General features: G+C 38.1%; 3 protein-coding genes across 6 annotated transcripts; 2 read left to right on the top strand and 1 right to left on the bottom strand.

Moving 5' to 3' along the window:
• Window positions 1-231: 231 nt before the first annotated feature.
• Window positions 232-1,141, top strand: CG43210 (uncharacterized protein). 3 transcript variants are annotated; one of them, NM_001300463.1, is made up of 1 exon: window positions 232-1,141. In NM_001300463.1, the coding sequence occupies exon 1, from the start codon at window positions 686-688 to the stop codon at window positions 863-865; it is 180 nt and encodes a 59-aa protein (NP_001287392.1). In that variant the 5' UTR covers window positions 232-685; the 3' UTR covers window positions 866-1,141. The 3 variants fall into 3 exon arrangements, with proteins under 3 accessions (NP_001287392.1, NP_001247182.1, NP_001247181.1); NM_001260253.2 differs by having other exon boundaries at window positions 232-949; NM_001260252.2 differs by having other exon boundaries at window positions 391-949.
• hemo (hemotin) lies at window positions 232-1,141 on the top strand. 2 transcript variants are annotated; one of them, NM_001300464.1, is made up of 1 exon: window positions 232-1,141. In NM_001300464.1, exon 1 carries the CDS (start codon window positions 273-275, stop codon window positions 537-539), a length of 267 nt encoding a protein of 88 aa, NP_001287393.1. In that variant the 5' UTR covers window positions 232-272; the 3' UTR covers window positions 540-1,141. The 2 variants fall into 2 exon arrangements, with proteins under 2 accessions (NP_001287393.1, NP_001247180.1); NM_001260251.2 differs by having other exon boundaries at window positions 232-949.
• Window positions 1,142-4,051: 2,910 nt separating this feature from the next.
• On the bottom strand, window positions 4,052-5,536 carry CG7691 (uncharacterized protein). Its single transcript, NM_142471.3, has 4 exons — window positions 5,352-5,536; window positions 5,048-5,285; window positions 4,378-4,993; window positions 4,052-4,299 (listed from the first exon to the last, which is right to left on the bottom strand). The coding sequence occupies exons 2-4, from the start codon at window positions 5,121-5,123 to the stop codon at window positions 4,140-4,142; spliced, it is 852 nt and encodes a 283-aa protein (NP_650728.1). The 5' UTR covers window positions 5,124-5,285; window positions 5,352-5,536; the 3' UTR covers window positions 4,052-4,139.
• Window positions 5,537-12,938: the final 7,402 nt, after the last annotated feature.

Genomic DNA, 12,938 nt, shown 5'->3' with positions numbered 1-12,938 from the left:
AGAAAAAATTTTGGTTTTTAAATTAAATCATTGTGAAAATTCAAATAATGACCATGATTAATATTTTAGTAATTATTTCAAAAACAATTGATAGAGAAACTATATAAATATTTACCAAGAAATTCAGAATGTAATAATTATTAGCCCAATATAATTTCTCTGTGTGTATTTGGAGAAAATAAATCGCCATTTGAACGCAAATGCCAAACATTTAAGGGTTCCTCGCTATTTAGTTATATTTCCCCATCCGCACATCGAACGTCGCTTGCAACATGGATTGTTTTAAAGTTTTCGAAGTTGTATTTCAATCGGAAATCAATCCCTTACTGCTGATTCCCGCCGTAGCTACAATTGCACTTACGTTGTGTTGCTATTGTTATCACGGCTATCAGTGGATCCGCGATCGTCGAACAGCTCGCATCGAGGAGCAGCAAGCCCAGTTGCCACTGCCACTGAGTCGCATATCCATCACGCCCGGATGCTCAATGGTGGCCACCACGAAGCTAACGCACAGCCGGAATAGCGTTGATATCTATTAAAATCCTAGCTTTGTAGATAAATCATTAAACACTTCAGCGATGCTTTAATCTTCAATCTTTAAACTTAAGATTATGCTCAAGACATAAACGAGTGGCTATCGAAAGTGAGGATTTGAACTAGTTTATTTTTTGGACAGTGCATCACGATGACTGACAGTCAAATTCACTTGTCCTACTTCATCTGCGGACCGGTCTTCATATTGATGGTATTCATGTACTTCTACTACTGGTATCTGAATGTCCGCGAGTGTCGTAGATCGCGGGGGCGTGAAGCCACGCCTACTTTGCCAGACGATATCTCTGTGGAACGACTGCAAGTCTATTGACAAAGTTAAGTTCATGTGAATCACTGCACTGCGAGAAGCGTTTTTTTTAAACCTTTGTAAAAATAATAATAAATGCCAAGCTTTAAAAAAAAATTGTTTAGTTACGGTATCTATTATATAAGATAATGTTTAAACGATTTTCTAATTAAATAATCTATGAAAAATCAGTTAATGATATTTCTGTGTTAAATAAATCTATAACGACATATGATTATCGCAAATATTAATATTTATATTATTAATTCTTTCCCAGAAATAAGATAACGAAAAGTAAATAAAACGTGTATTGAAAACGAAATGAATGTAAAATGCACACTAGTCACTGACATGATGTCGCCTTGTTTACAATCGGTTATGAATGATTCATTCTGTATCTGAATACCAGTGTTTTTATATGTCTCCGCTCGGATCGCAACCATAAAAAAAGAGTTGCCTGTTGTGTAATAAAATGTTTGATGAGTTCACGGCAGGAACGAAGTACCTTTAAGTACAACTTAAGGTGAAAACGTGATGTCTGTGGGTGTGTGTGTGTGTTTTGGATGGGTGTATTTTGAGAGTTGTTGGTTGCTTACGACGGGCCATAAATTTAGCCAAAAACTTGGCTATGCATCTTCGCTGACGTTTCCTTTCACGACCTGCAAAATTTAGAGCTGCACGGCGGTTTTGATGGTCCTCGGTGGCAGGACGAGATGCGCTAATAAATGACATTTTCATTCACATCCCGGCAACGAAGTCGTCACAGGTAATAAGGGAAATTAAATTAAGCGAATTAAGTGGCCAAAGTGTAAAGTGAGCTTTAAAACAAAGCAAATTGAAGGTAACTCATTTAGAAGTAAAAACTATTAAGAAGCTAAGACGTTTTTCTATTTTACACACATATTAATATATGGATAAAAAAATATTTTTTTTAATATTTAGCTGCATACATATTTTTTGATTTGTATAAAACAAATGAAGAAACATATTGCACTTTCTGGACAGTCTGCAAGTTCTGGAACTGTTTGTTTATTCTAAAAATTCTTGGCTTTTGCTTACTTTCCAAAAAACTTCTTACATTGACAATGCTACAATATTTATAATATTATTTTTTAATTTTCTTCAATAGAAACTTATAAATGAATAAAAAGGTTCTAAAATTACAAATGCTTACCCTTTTTAAATATTTTTTATATTCCTTTAAATACCTCTTAATACATTTATAGAATTTTAAATTATCTTTGCTGTAGATAAATTGCTTTATTTTTCCATTTTAGCTTCTAATTTTTTATTTTCTTGCCAATTTGTTAAGTTTTCCTAACATTTTAGCTGAAGAGTTTCCATCAACTTATTTAGCGCTAGTTTCCCCAGCCAAATGCAAATCGAATTGAATTAGTCAACTTTATTCGCTCATCATTTTGGGTAACTTTTAAGCAATAGATAGATAGATCGTCGTGCATATATATTCTTTATTATGGGACCCATTCAGCCAATGACAGCTCCTTCTGCCACTGCCGTCTCCCTTCTAGCCAAATTGAAACGCTAAAATAATTTACGGCTCAACTGACCAGCTTCGGCTTCTCCTTCGTATCCTGCAGCAGTGTCCTGCCATCTCCTTGATGGCTGGCACGTTAAATGCCATCGAAATGCTCCCAGTTGGAAAATTAGTTTAAAAATACGTTCGTTCGGCAAAGGATAACTTGTGTTCTGCAGCTTCTGCTTATCTTGATACCCTCTGATTGAAATGCAATTGAAACTTCTTCTAAAACAAGAGATACTAACAAGATACTAACACAAAATAAACAATGATTGAAGTGTTTAAATAATTTGTTTAAGCAGAGACCTATTTCCTATATAAATATATCAAAGCTAAATCTTAGAAATTTGTCTTAACTTATCAAACAAAATCGTAGCTGAAAACTGGTTAATGTAATTTTAATTGATAAATAGTCAACAACAAGTTCTTATTATTATTTTTTATTTGGCCATTATAAAAATATTAAGGGGTATTTTAAAAGTCGTTGAAATACTTTTTCGTGCTACTAGCTTTCTTGTGCAGCAGCACGCGACTTGCGTTCATGGTGGCGTAAAAATTCACTTAGTTGAGCTACCCGCCCACCCCTTCTATTTTAGCCAACTTAGCCGGAGAAATGGCGACAAAAAAATACGAGTACTAAGAAAATTTGGTAGACTCTTGCCCAATAAAATGCTCGTGTTTTACAATTTTATTGGGTGACGCGCGGGCTCATCAAATATTTAAATAAAACGATACATTCAGAGCTCCTTTTTCCATTGTTCACGCTACGTTTAAGTAATTGCGTTTTGGTGGACATATGTTTTACATTGAGAAATATGCATGTGCGTAGGGGGGGGGGAGGGGAGAGAGAGGAGGGTGGACCTTAAATCATCTCCTGTTTATCTGGCGACCATAAATTAAGGCATTAGCCGTCGTCCTTCCTTCGAATTGCATCGAACTGTTTGCATTGCGACCGTGGCACTTGGCCGTGCAGCTGCTGCCGCCAAATGTGGGGTTTACACTGCGGCCCGGGTTAACCGCAATCGAAGTCGTATCCTTAAAGAGATAACGACCCCACCAATCCCGGCCCCACCATCCGCCATCATTAATGGCCCAGAAGAAGTGGGCATGTGCCCCGGAACTCAAGGTACAACCATCGATTCATTTTATTGTGTAGATTTTTTAATTTCAATGAAGTTTTAAGTGTATTAAGGCCACATTTAAATATATAAAAAACATAGCATAGTAATTATACACTTTATTCTCAGTGCACTTTTATTGGCATTGTTTGATTTAGTCGCCAATCGAACCATTTTCGCACTTGGAACTTTTGAGTATTGGGGCTAGTCGACTAAGTCGGAGGAGACACTGGTCGTGAAAATGTTGTGGCTGGCCAAAGAAACGCTTTTCGTCCTGGATACCACCACCCTTCTCTACCACAACTTGCCACACTTTGTTTGCTAATGAGCCAATTTAGTTGCATTGAACGCAATTGCATCGTGTTTGTGCCTTTGAGTGTGTGTGCCTTTGGTCTGGCCGCCGATACTTGAAACTTGGCCAATACGTTCTGGGCCAAATGCCGCCTTGAGGCTGAGGTGCCTTGCTTTGAAATGGTAAGTAGGGTCCGCCAGTCCACTGCCAAAAGTGGCAGTGTGCGATGGCACCTCACATTCACTAACAGCAATGCTTGATGTCCGGTAAAAATTAATGCTTTATTCTTCAAATGAAAATTAAATTGAACATATTTTATATAACGTATTAAGAGTAATAAGAATATTAAAGCTAGAACCTCTTATGCATCACGGACAGCAGATACTTGCGACAAGCGTCCAACGAGTGTCGATTCAAATAGGAAAACTGACTGAAATACTTGCCACACTGTCCACATTGATGCTGCCACTCGTGGTGGCCCATGGTGCGCTGATGGGAGCGCAGATTGGACCTGAAATCGCAAAGTCATAGTGATTAAAATAATACCAACTGGTACATATGTATATAAACTTGAAAGATCACCACTCACCTATCCGAAAAGGCTTTGCGGCAACTGCCATCAGGACACACAAAGGGCTTTTCACCAGTGTGCGTCCTTGTGTGTGCAGTCAGCATCCAGGAATGATCGAACTTCTTGTCGCAATCAATGCACTCGAATTGCCCGCCCACTCGCTTTAAACGTCTCTTTTCCGGCATTTTTCTTTGCTGGATTGGTGGGATTTCCACAATATTTGATGGCACTGTCACATTAGCCAAAATTGGTCCTTTCCGCTTGAGTTTCGTGCGAGTTTGCTTGGACTCAGCCGTGACCGTAATGATGCCAACCTTGATGCCGTTTCTGGTTTTTGGTATCGAATCAAAACTTTCACCTGGCATTTTCAGCTCCCAGATGGTATGACTGAGCAGAGAGCTTTCCGTTATTGGTAGGACACTCATCAGTTGGATGCCTAGTCGCTCCTCCATTTCTCTCCGGACCACAATGGGTATATCGTCGCCCTGTCGCCAATCGCCGCTCGGTTCACTTTGACCAAAACAATAGGTGAACTTTACGTTGGTTTTGGGCTCCGGTTTTGTGGCTACCCTGCTGTGGTGGTTGGTTTTTGGCCTGGGCATTGGCGGTAAGTTTGGAATGACTTGACAAAAATCTGTAAGTTCGAAATGTATTAGTACCAGATGGTCGAAAATTGCGAATGCCTTACCTTCATATCGGTCGTAGAATCGTTCCTGCTTGCCATTATAGCGATCGGACAAGAAACTGCGAAAAATTCTTGGCATGATTGCTAAATTCACCTTACCACCGAGCTGCTGTCAAATTTTCCGAATTTTACAGGCCCCGAAAAGTCAGTGAGCTACAAAGCACTGATTGACGTTGCCCACTCGATTGGAAATTACATTTTGCCAGGACAGTAACAATGCACTTGAAAAAATTGTACCATTCTGGAGGGATAAGCATGCATAACTTGAATAAGTCCATCGAGGGTATTTACTCCTTAGATTAATTACATTTTCTCAGCGGAATAATCGGGCTTCGGTATGTCACTTTTGAAAAGTAAATCCCTTTATTTTCGTATCCAATCAGATTTTATTTGTAAAGGAAAAAAATTAGTTTACTCAGTGGTCTATTGATGTTTATTCCATATCATCACAAGATCAATCTGCCACAAAGTTATTTTATAAAAAATTTATTTCTGACCAGACCTCAAATTTGACAAACAAAATTATGCCGTCGGCAACAAAAAGTTTCGATTTAGCAAGGGGTACGTATGTACGTCGATAAAAGTTATCGGGAAAAGTGCAATACTGTTGGTGAAACGAACCAGGCGGGTATAAATGCTTTTATAATATAAAATAATCCAAAATAAAATAATTCCAAAAGTGTTATTTGTAAATAATGCTATTAAATTTAATTACTTAAATGGACAAAGTGTAGTAAAAAAGTAATGGCGAACATCGGAATTAAAGCAGTTAAAGTGGTGGCCGCTTTTTTCTCTGGAGAACAGCTTTTATTCCGATAGTAATCGAAAGATTTTGACCAAATCGAAATCGAAAAAAGTTACGATTATCATTTACGAATTTGATTTTCAAACTTGAACTAAGGTTATCTTCTAATGAAATTAAACATTGCTTTGGAATTTTATGTCTTTTATTATAAATAAATTATATTTACTGTCTAAAAATCTGTTAAATTTTTAACTCTAAGTGTGGATTGATTTAAATCCTCGGAAAAAGACGAAACCAGTGGCGTTGACCGCCGAAAGTGAAGTAAACAGGCTGCTTTAAAGGAGCTGACTGGTCATTCGGTGAATGCGTTCTCGTTGGGAAATTCAAGACGTAGCACTTAAGCAATCTTCCTGTTAAAATTTTTGCACACGAATCCGGGATTGCTCTCAAAGAAAGAGAGGGAAGAGAGGGCTGGAAAGAGATGGGGCTACAAGCTGGGCAATAAACAAGGCACGAATGTGTTGAGCAATAAAATTAGTTGGCTTGGCTGTTCACATTCGTGTGTGTGTGTGTGTGTGTGTGGGTTTGTTTAAGACATGCAAAGACGTTTTGCAATTTCCCTGTAATCCTGTTGTGCCAAGAGCACCCGTAGCCACCCGGCCACCACCCACATCCTTGGACTGCTTGAAGGACTATTCCATTGCAGCAGCTCCTTCAGTAAGCACTTAAGTCCCAGCTCTATTGTGGGGAACTTTTCAATTGTTCGACAGTTCGCTGCGCTTATTTATTTGCATTTTTTATTTGTCCGTTTTGAGTGTGTTTTGTAATAAAAGCCGGAAAGAGAAAACATTTATGGCATCACCCCTACTCCCCAAATAGTTCATCCCCCCATTCACCATTCCTCATTCCTCATCCAATTGCGATCTCGACAACGAGTTGTACCAACAGCTTTATTGCATTTATTTGGCACTTTATTACCGCCAGCTCGTTGTTCGGCTGTTAAATGGCCAAAAAGGACCACAAAATATTGGGCCAGCAAATTACTTGGTCATTTCGGAGTGCATCAATCTCGACGACAGTGCGTTTCACAGCAAATGAGTTCGATTGCCCAAAGTTGGGTATTGAACTTTAAAATCGAAAATAAATATATTAAACCAATGAAGTTCAAGTTACTATTTACTCTATTCGGAACTCTTTAGAAATGTTTATCTATGATATTTATTTCGTTTACACCAATCTAATAAATTGGGTTTATTTCTTGCATATCCATTATATAGACCATGTTATACAACATGAATTTCCATGAAACGCACTGCATTCGTTTTCAACGAGAAAAAGGAAGACGACAGTCAAAGGAAAATTGTTTCCAGTTAAACATTAATTCGTTTCGACAACAGCAAATTTGCTGTTCATTTCTCTGTGTCCATAAATAGTTCATATCTGTGGACCAAACAAATGACATTTTTCATAAACTTATATTTGCTGTGGCAAATGTGTGTGTGTGTGTGTGTGCGTGTGAGAGGGGGCATCATGTGCATCATCGTGTTTTGCTCCAACGACAAAATCGCATAAATGCTTTCGACTGCCAAACAAAAGGCTGCCATGATGCAGGACTCCAATGCCATTGAAAGGAAAGGAGCTAGTTCTCCGCCTCTCTGTTTATTTGTGTATGTCAGTCGGACTATTAAAAATCTATTTCAAGTACACAAACATCGAAATTGCGTTTGTCTGCCAAGCTCTTGTGGCAGTTGCACAGCATTTTATTGCGTACTCTTGGGCGGCCACTAAAGCTAGTAATACCCCTGCACTAGACACTAGTCGCAGCTGGGCGTGAAATTAAATATGCACGTACTACAAATAAGATTTCTCTCGTTTTTTAGCTTAGCCTACACTTTTTTTATGGCCTTTCCGTGGCACAGCGAGAAGTGCCGCCAACAATGAGCCACAAATGAGAAGTTGGACTAACCTTGTTACCTAATTAAGTTGTACTTAATTCACTTATGATGCTTCTCATAGTTTGTTTTCTACATATGTAAATATGTGCCTTTGAACTTGGGAAAGTATATTCTATTATATGAACTAAAATTAAGCTTACTTTGGCTATGATATCTATTTATTTATGCATCAAAAACTAAGATAGAAAAAAAAACTCGGATAAAAGCTATCTAAATTTATTTAAATTCCTTCGGAGACTCTTTGGTCTCCGTCATATTTATTACCTTTGCAACACTGGTTGGCCGTTCGAGTCGCAGACACGTCGAAGTCATCAGGATGAGAATTGCTTCTTTAGCTTTAATCCAAGGCACGTAAGCTACTTTTATTGGTGGGCTCCCAGTAGGCCGATGCCTTAGATTGCATTGCAAATTTTGTCATCAACATACAAATGAAGCGACATGGCTGGCTGTCAATCTGCAGATGCCGGAAAAGCCGAAAACGAGTCACGCCAGGATTTGGCCGCCTTTGTGTAAGGACATGGAGCGAGCACACTTCACTGTTTTCCCCAATTTAAAATGTAATTATTTTTGTTTTGCCTCTTTGCTGGCATTTCGTTGCTATTTGGCCAATTGCATTTTGCATTTGCTTCGAGTTTTTCCTTGAGAATATCTGTCATAAATAAATACTGTGGTGAATTTACTAAAAATGTTTCTGTCATCACATCACATATGCAACAAATCCCAAGCAAATAAAAATTCATAATTTAATCAAATACTCGTATTTCGAGCTGCGACAATTGCCCTCAGGCGTTTGCCAATTAAATTTGCATGCCGCAAAGTGTGTGTGCGTGTGTGTGTGTGTAGCCAGAAAAAGTGTCAAATCCCGTTCTACTTGTCCACTTATTTACTAAAGAAAAACACAATTGTTTGCAGCATTTGCGGCCTGACCATTGCCACAGCCCCATCAGCCACATCAACACCTTACGTACCCATTCTGTCCATTCTGTTCATCCTTCCCATTTTATTCTATTCCCTAGAACACCTAAGGCCATAGCATAAACAAATTGCGACATAGGCAAATAGGACTTTATATCCGTGAGTTTGGGGAAATTTGTTAATTTGTCCAAAAGTTTGCACAGCATTTGGCCAGCACGGTCTACGTGGCCAGCATAACAATGCAAAAAGAATGAAATGTGGCCAACAGCATTGGAGTTCATTTGGAAAGATGGGGGCAACTGTTGGAACTGTTGCCAGCCTAACGGCTCCAAAATTGCCGCTGATGAGCCTCAAAATTGCATCAGCTTTTTATTTTATTTTTAAATATCTCTGGATTTCTTATATGCTGTAAAACTTTAAGATATCGAGATTATTTGTAAAGTTGGCATAGAAATATTAAAAGAATTTTATATCGCGTTTAGAATTTTGTATGTTGTTCAAGAGTTATTATTATGCCATTGAAAATAGCATAGATATTATTGTATTGTGCCCAAAAATACAATGCACATTATATTTCTGAAATGTATTTCAAAAAGAACATAATGTTAATTTTAAGCTATTTACTATTTATACATATTCCATTTTAGACACATTTCATTCTCATTATATTAATCTGAAATTAGTAATGAGCTAAGTAAAATGTTAGTAAACATAAGAATATTTGTTTATAGAACAATGTTTTGTATTAAAATTTTCTTACCAAGTGACCACTGTAAATCGGTTAAAATTGATTAGAGGAGCCAGCGCACACAGAGGCGCCCTGTTTGTTTAGTTTATAAATTAAATTGGAGCTGCAAACAAGCAAATTTGGCAAGCACGTATCCCCGTTATGGGTCTATTACTTGGCCAGAAGTGTGGCCAAGTGTCGAGGCGGCAAATTTGTGCAACGGAACTGTGCCCATAAATAAAATATGGCATTCGAGCAACGAAACCACCGAACCCACTGGATTCGCTATCTTTGCGGTTTGTCCATGAGAATGAAACGGTCCATCCGTAGCTCGTAGATTTTTGCTAACCATTTCCATTGTCACATGACAAATGCTCCTGTTGCTCCTGTTGCGAGTTCGAATCCTTTGCTCCTGCAATTGTTATTATTGCTGGCATTGTACTTTCGACCATTCGGCCGATCCATTTGTATGCTGGCCGTGTTTGTTGGCCACGGCGATAAGTCATACGAGTAGCTGGCACGTACCAAATTTATTTGTTCAAGTTTGTTTGCTTAGCTCGTCGGCAGCAGCTGCGATCCTGCGGCCAAGGATATGTGTATGCCGAGTGCCCCGAGCAATTGCATTAATCGCTGCATAATTTACACAGCAATAATAATGTTTGCCAATGACAAATAAATATTTATTGAATTAACCAGAAAAACGGGCCCGCAAGGCCAATCTTATCAGTGGCGGAACTTATGTTATCGTAATGGCTAAAAAAATAAGTAAGCGGGATTCAAAATTACTAACTTTGTTATTTCATCCAAGAAATCAAGAAATTATGGCTAAGTTTTAATGTTTGTATAATCTTAGTATATATTTACATTCTGATTTATATGCTAATCTGGAAGATTATGAGGTAGATTCTAATGAAACAAGTTTGCTTAAACATATATAATTATAGAAAAGAGCTTGAATCATTATATTTACAAAACAATCTTAAATTACTACCCCATTTACTGAACCTGAACCGACCTATCTCATTTTCAAGTCAGCTTGTGCAAAAAAAAATAAATCGCAGTATGCGTTGTTTATTGCATTGCCCACAGTAAAGAAAACAAGCGGCGTATATGCAAATTTAATTTGCACAACCACACACAGAAAAAGAGCACGCACACACGTGCAGAGCGTAGGTCATAGTCGCAATCGTAGCATACTTTTCAGCGCCGCAGGACATTAAAAAATGGACTGTGGCTGCCTTTCCCCGACTTCCGGCCGTCCCCGTCGCCACATTTATTTATATGAAAATAATCACACATGCAAATTAATAATTTCATTTCGCTTTGCTGCCACACAGATGAATGTTTCCCGTTCTATTGTGCCGCATTGGAAAATAAACTTACGGGCCAGCCAAATCAAAAATTTAGACCATAAATAAAATTGTGCGAGTAAAACGTGGCCCAAAGTGCCGGAATTTTCGGGCATGATGAAAAGGGGGGTGGCTAGCGTTCCGGCTTATATAACAATAAATAGATTTTGTTTGGCCAAATCTGTTGCGCATTTGTTTTTGCTTATCGGGGCGAATAATTTATGGGCTGGCATAAAAATCCGCATTTCATTCTGGGCTTAGTGGCTCGACTGGCGACTGTCGGGCGATTTATCAATTTGCCACTTTAAAGCTGTTTCGCTGGCATTTATTTTGTTTGCATTGTAGTTTTTAAATAGCAATAATAACTGTTAATTTACATGCCGCAAGTGTCAACAGGCCGCTGGCCATTTCCAATTACGAGGTTCCAGTTTTTTGTTTCATTATTGCAACGCGTGTTTTTTGCAATTTCTTTTTTTTTTTTTTTGCCCCAACTCCTTTTTTTCGTGTTCATCGGTTTCATGTTTTTCATGGCCACAAAGTACTTTATAAAATGCATTGGCATGCAAATTATGTTAAGCTCGTGAATTTATAATTTAATGAAGACACTTTATAGCCATAATTGGCCCCCCGTTCGTCCACCACCCAAAAAAACGAAATCTCACCTCCGTCAGTTTTCGCGTAATATTCTTCTTAATTAAATAAATGTGATCCAGCGATTGTGTTCATTGCGCTGATTGTATACATTTTTTACATTATTGCGATGCACTTTTTTGTCGAATGCATAATTTAATTGCACTTTGTTCGCTTTAACAGAAATGTTCGAGAGGTCCTTTCATCTTGTTGCCTTGTTGCTTTTGATATCCAGCTTCGAGGATTAAGTCTCATCCGAAATCCGGAAGAAAGGTGAGTGAAGTGCAGAGCAGCCAAGGCAGTCGGTTCGCCAGTGCATCTTCAGCTCATGGAAATGTTTATGCCGCGCATGGTGTCATGAATTTTGGTTAATTTGATTTGATTAGATGTTTCACGTTCTTCTTATTTCTTATATTTATGCGTTGGAATCCCTTTAACTTTTTTTGGGATCATATTTTAATAAGCACTAGGATTCAATATACTTCATTGGATTTTTACAAATATTTATTTATGATTTTTTGTCAAACGATTCTTACTTAGAACATTAATAGCCAACGATCTAACTAGGCACTGCGAGTATAATTCAAACAAATACAATATAATATAGATAATGAGTTCTTTTTATAATGGTTTTAACTTATGATAAATTGTTTTATTGTTTATATTGTCTTATCCCTGCGACGCATAAACGTCTTCCAAAACATTTTCCACCATTCTTCATTTTCGCGTGTGTTTCAATTAACTTTTTGCCGTGACTCCAAAAGATGCGGCGAGTGAAATGAAAATGAAAATGAGAATGAGATGCAGCTGAGGCTTCGCCTTGTATGATAAGCAGCTTCTTCGCTTGTTTGAACATAAAAATGCAGCGCTTAACATAAATTACGCATCCTGGCAGGTGAAAGACGTGTGTGTGTTCGAGTTTGGATGTTCAGGTGCGAGGCAAGTTAATTGTTAAGTGTTTGCCGACTTGTAGTTTCGTGCAGTGTAGTTGCAGCTCCAGGATTAGCAGGCAAACTTTATCCATTGCCGTTTTTTTTTTTGGCAAGGTGGAGGATATCGCTTCACAAAGTTGCTTCAGCCGGCGAAATTTCCGCAATTTATGTGGCAAGCTCGCCGCGAAAAGACATCCCCCCCCCCCCCCCCCCAAAAAAGGAAGCAGCGCGAAAGACTGTAAATTATAATTGCATATTTTCATATTTTACAATTGACGGCGTCATCCTTGTTGCGGCTGCTGCCAGTTTAATGAGAAACTAAGTGTTCGCACTTTTGCTATGCATTTAAATGCATAAAAACTCTAATATTGAAAACTAATTTCTTTGTCTTTCAGCGGGCAAAGTTTGGTCTCAGAATTCCATTTAAATTCCTGAATCTTTAAGAAATACACAGATATGGCTAGGAATGGAGTCCTGTATTTGGCACGTATGTAGATATTAGTACTTTTCAAAACCAAAGAAAAATTCAGTATCAAGTTAGAGAACCACGCTCACCTTTAACCTGTTCATTTGCAATAGCCTTTGTACTTTCACGAAAATAAGTGGCTTAGAAAAAAAAAACGAATAGACTGCTAGGTTGG

The sequence above is a fragment of the Drosophila melanogaster genome, chromosome 3R, assembly GCF_000001215.4.
Source record: "Drosophila melanogaster chromosome 3R".
NCBI lineage: Eukaryota > Metazoa > Arthropoda > Insecta > Diptera > Drosophilidae > Drosophila > Drosophila melanogaster.
The sequence above is the reverse complement of the archived record's forward strand: the minus strand, read 5'-3'. Positions and strand labels throughout refer to the sequence as shown.

Coding starts and splice junctions, on each gene's coding strand:
- CG7691 (NM_142471.3), bottom strand. CDS start 5,123: ATGCCAAGAATTTTTCGCAGTTTCTTGTCCGATCGCTATAATGGCAAG. Junction 4,994..5,047: donor ATTCTACGACCGATATGAAG/GTAAGGCATTCG, acceptor TCGAACTTACAG/ATTTTTGTCAAGTCATTCCA. Junction 4,300..4,377: donor CGCAAAGCCTTTTCGGATAG/GTGAGTGGTGAT, acceptor TTGCGATTTCAG/GTCCAATCTGCGCTCCCATC.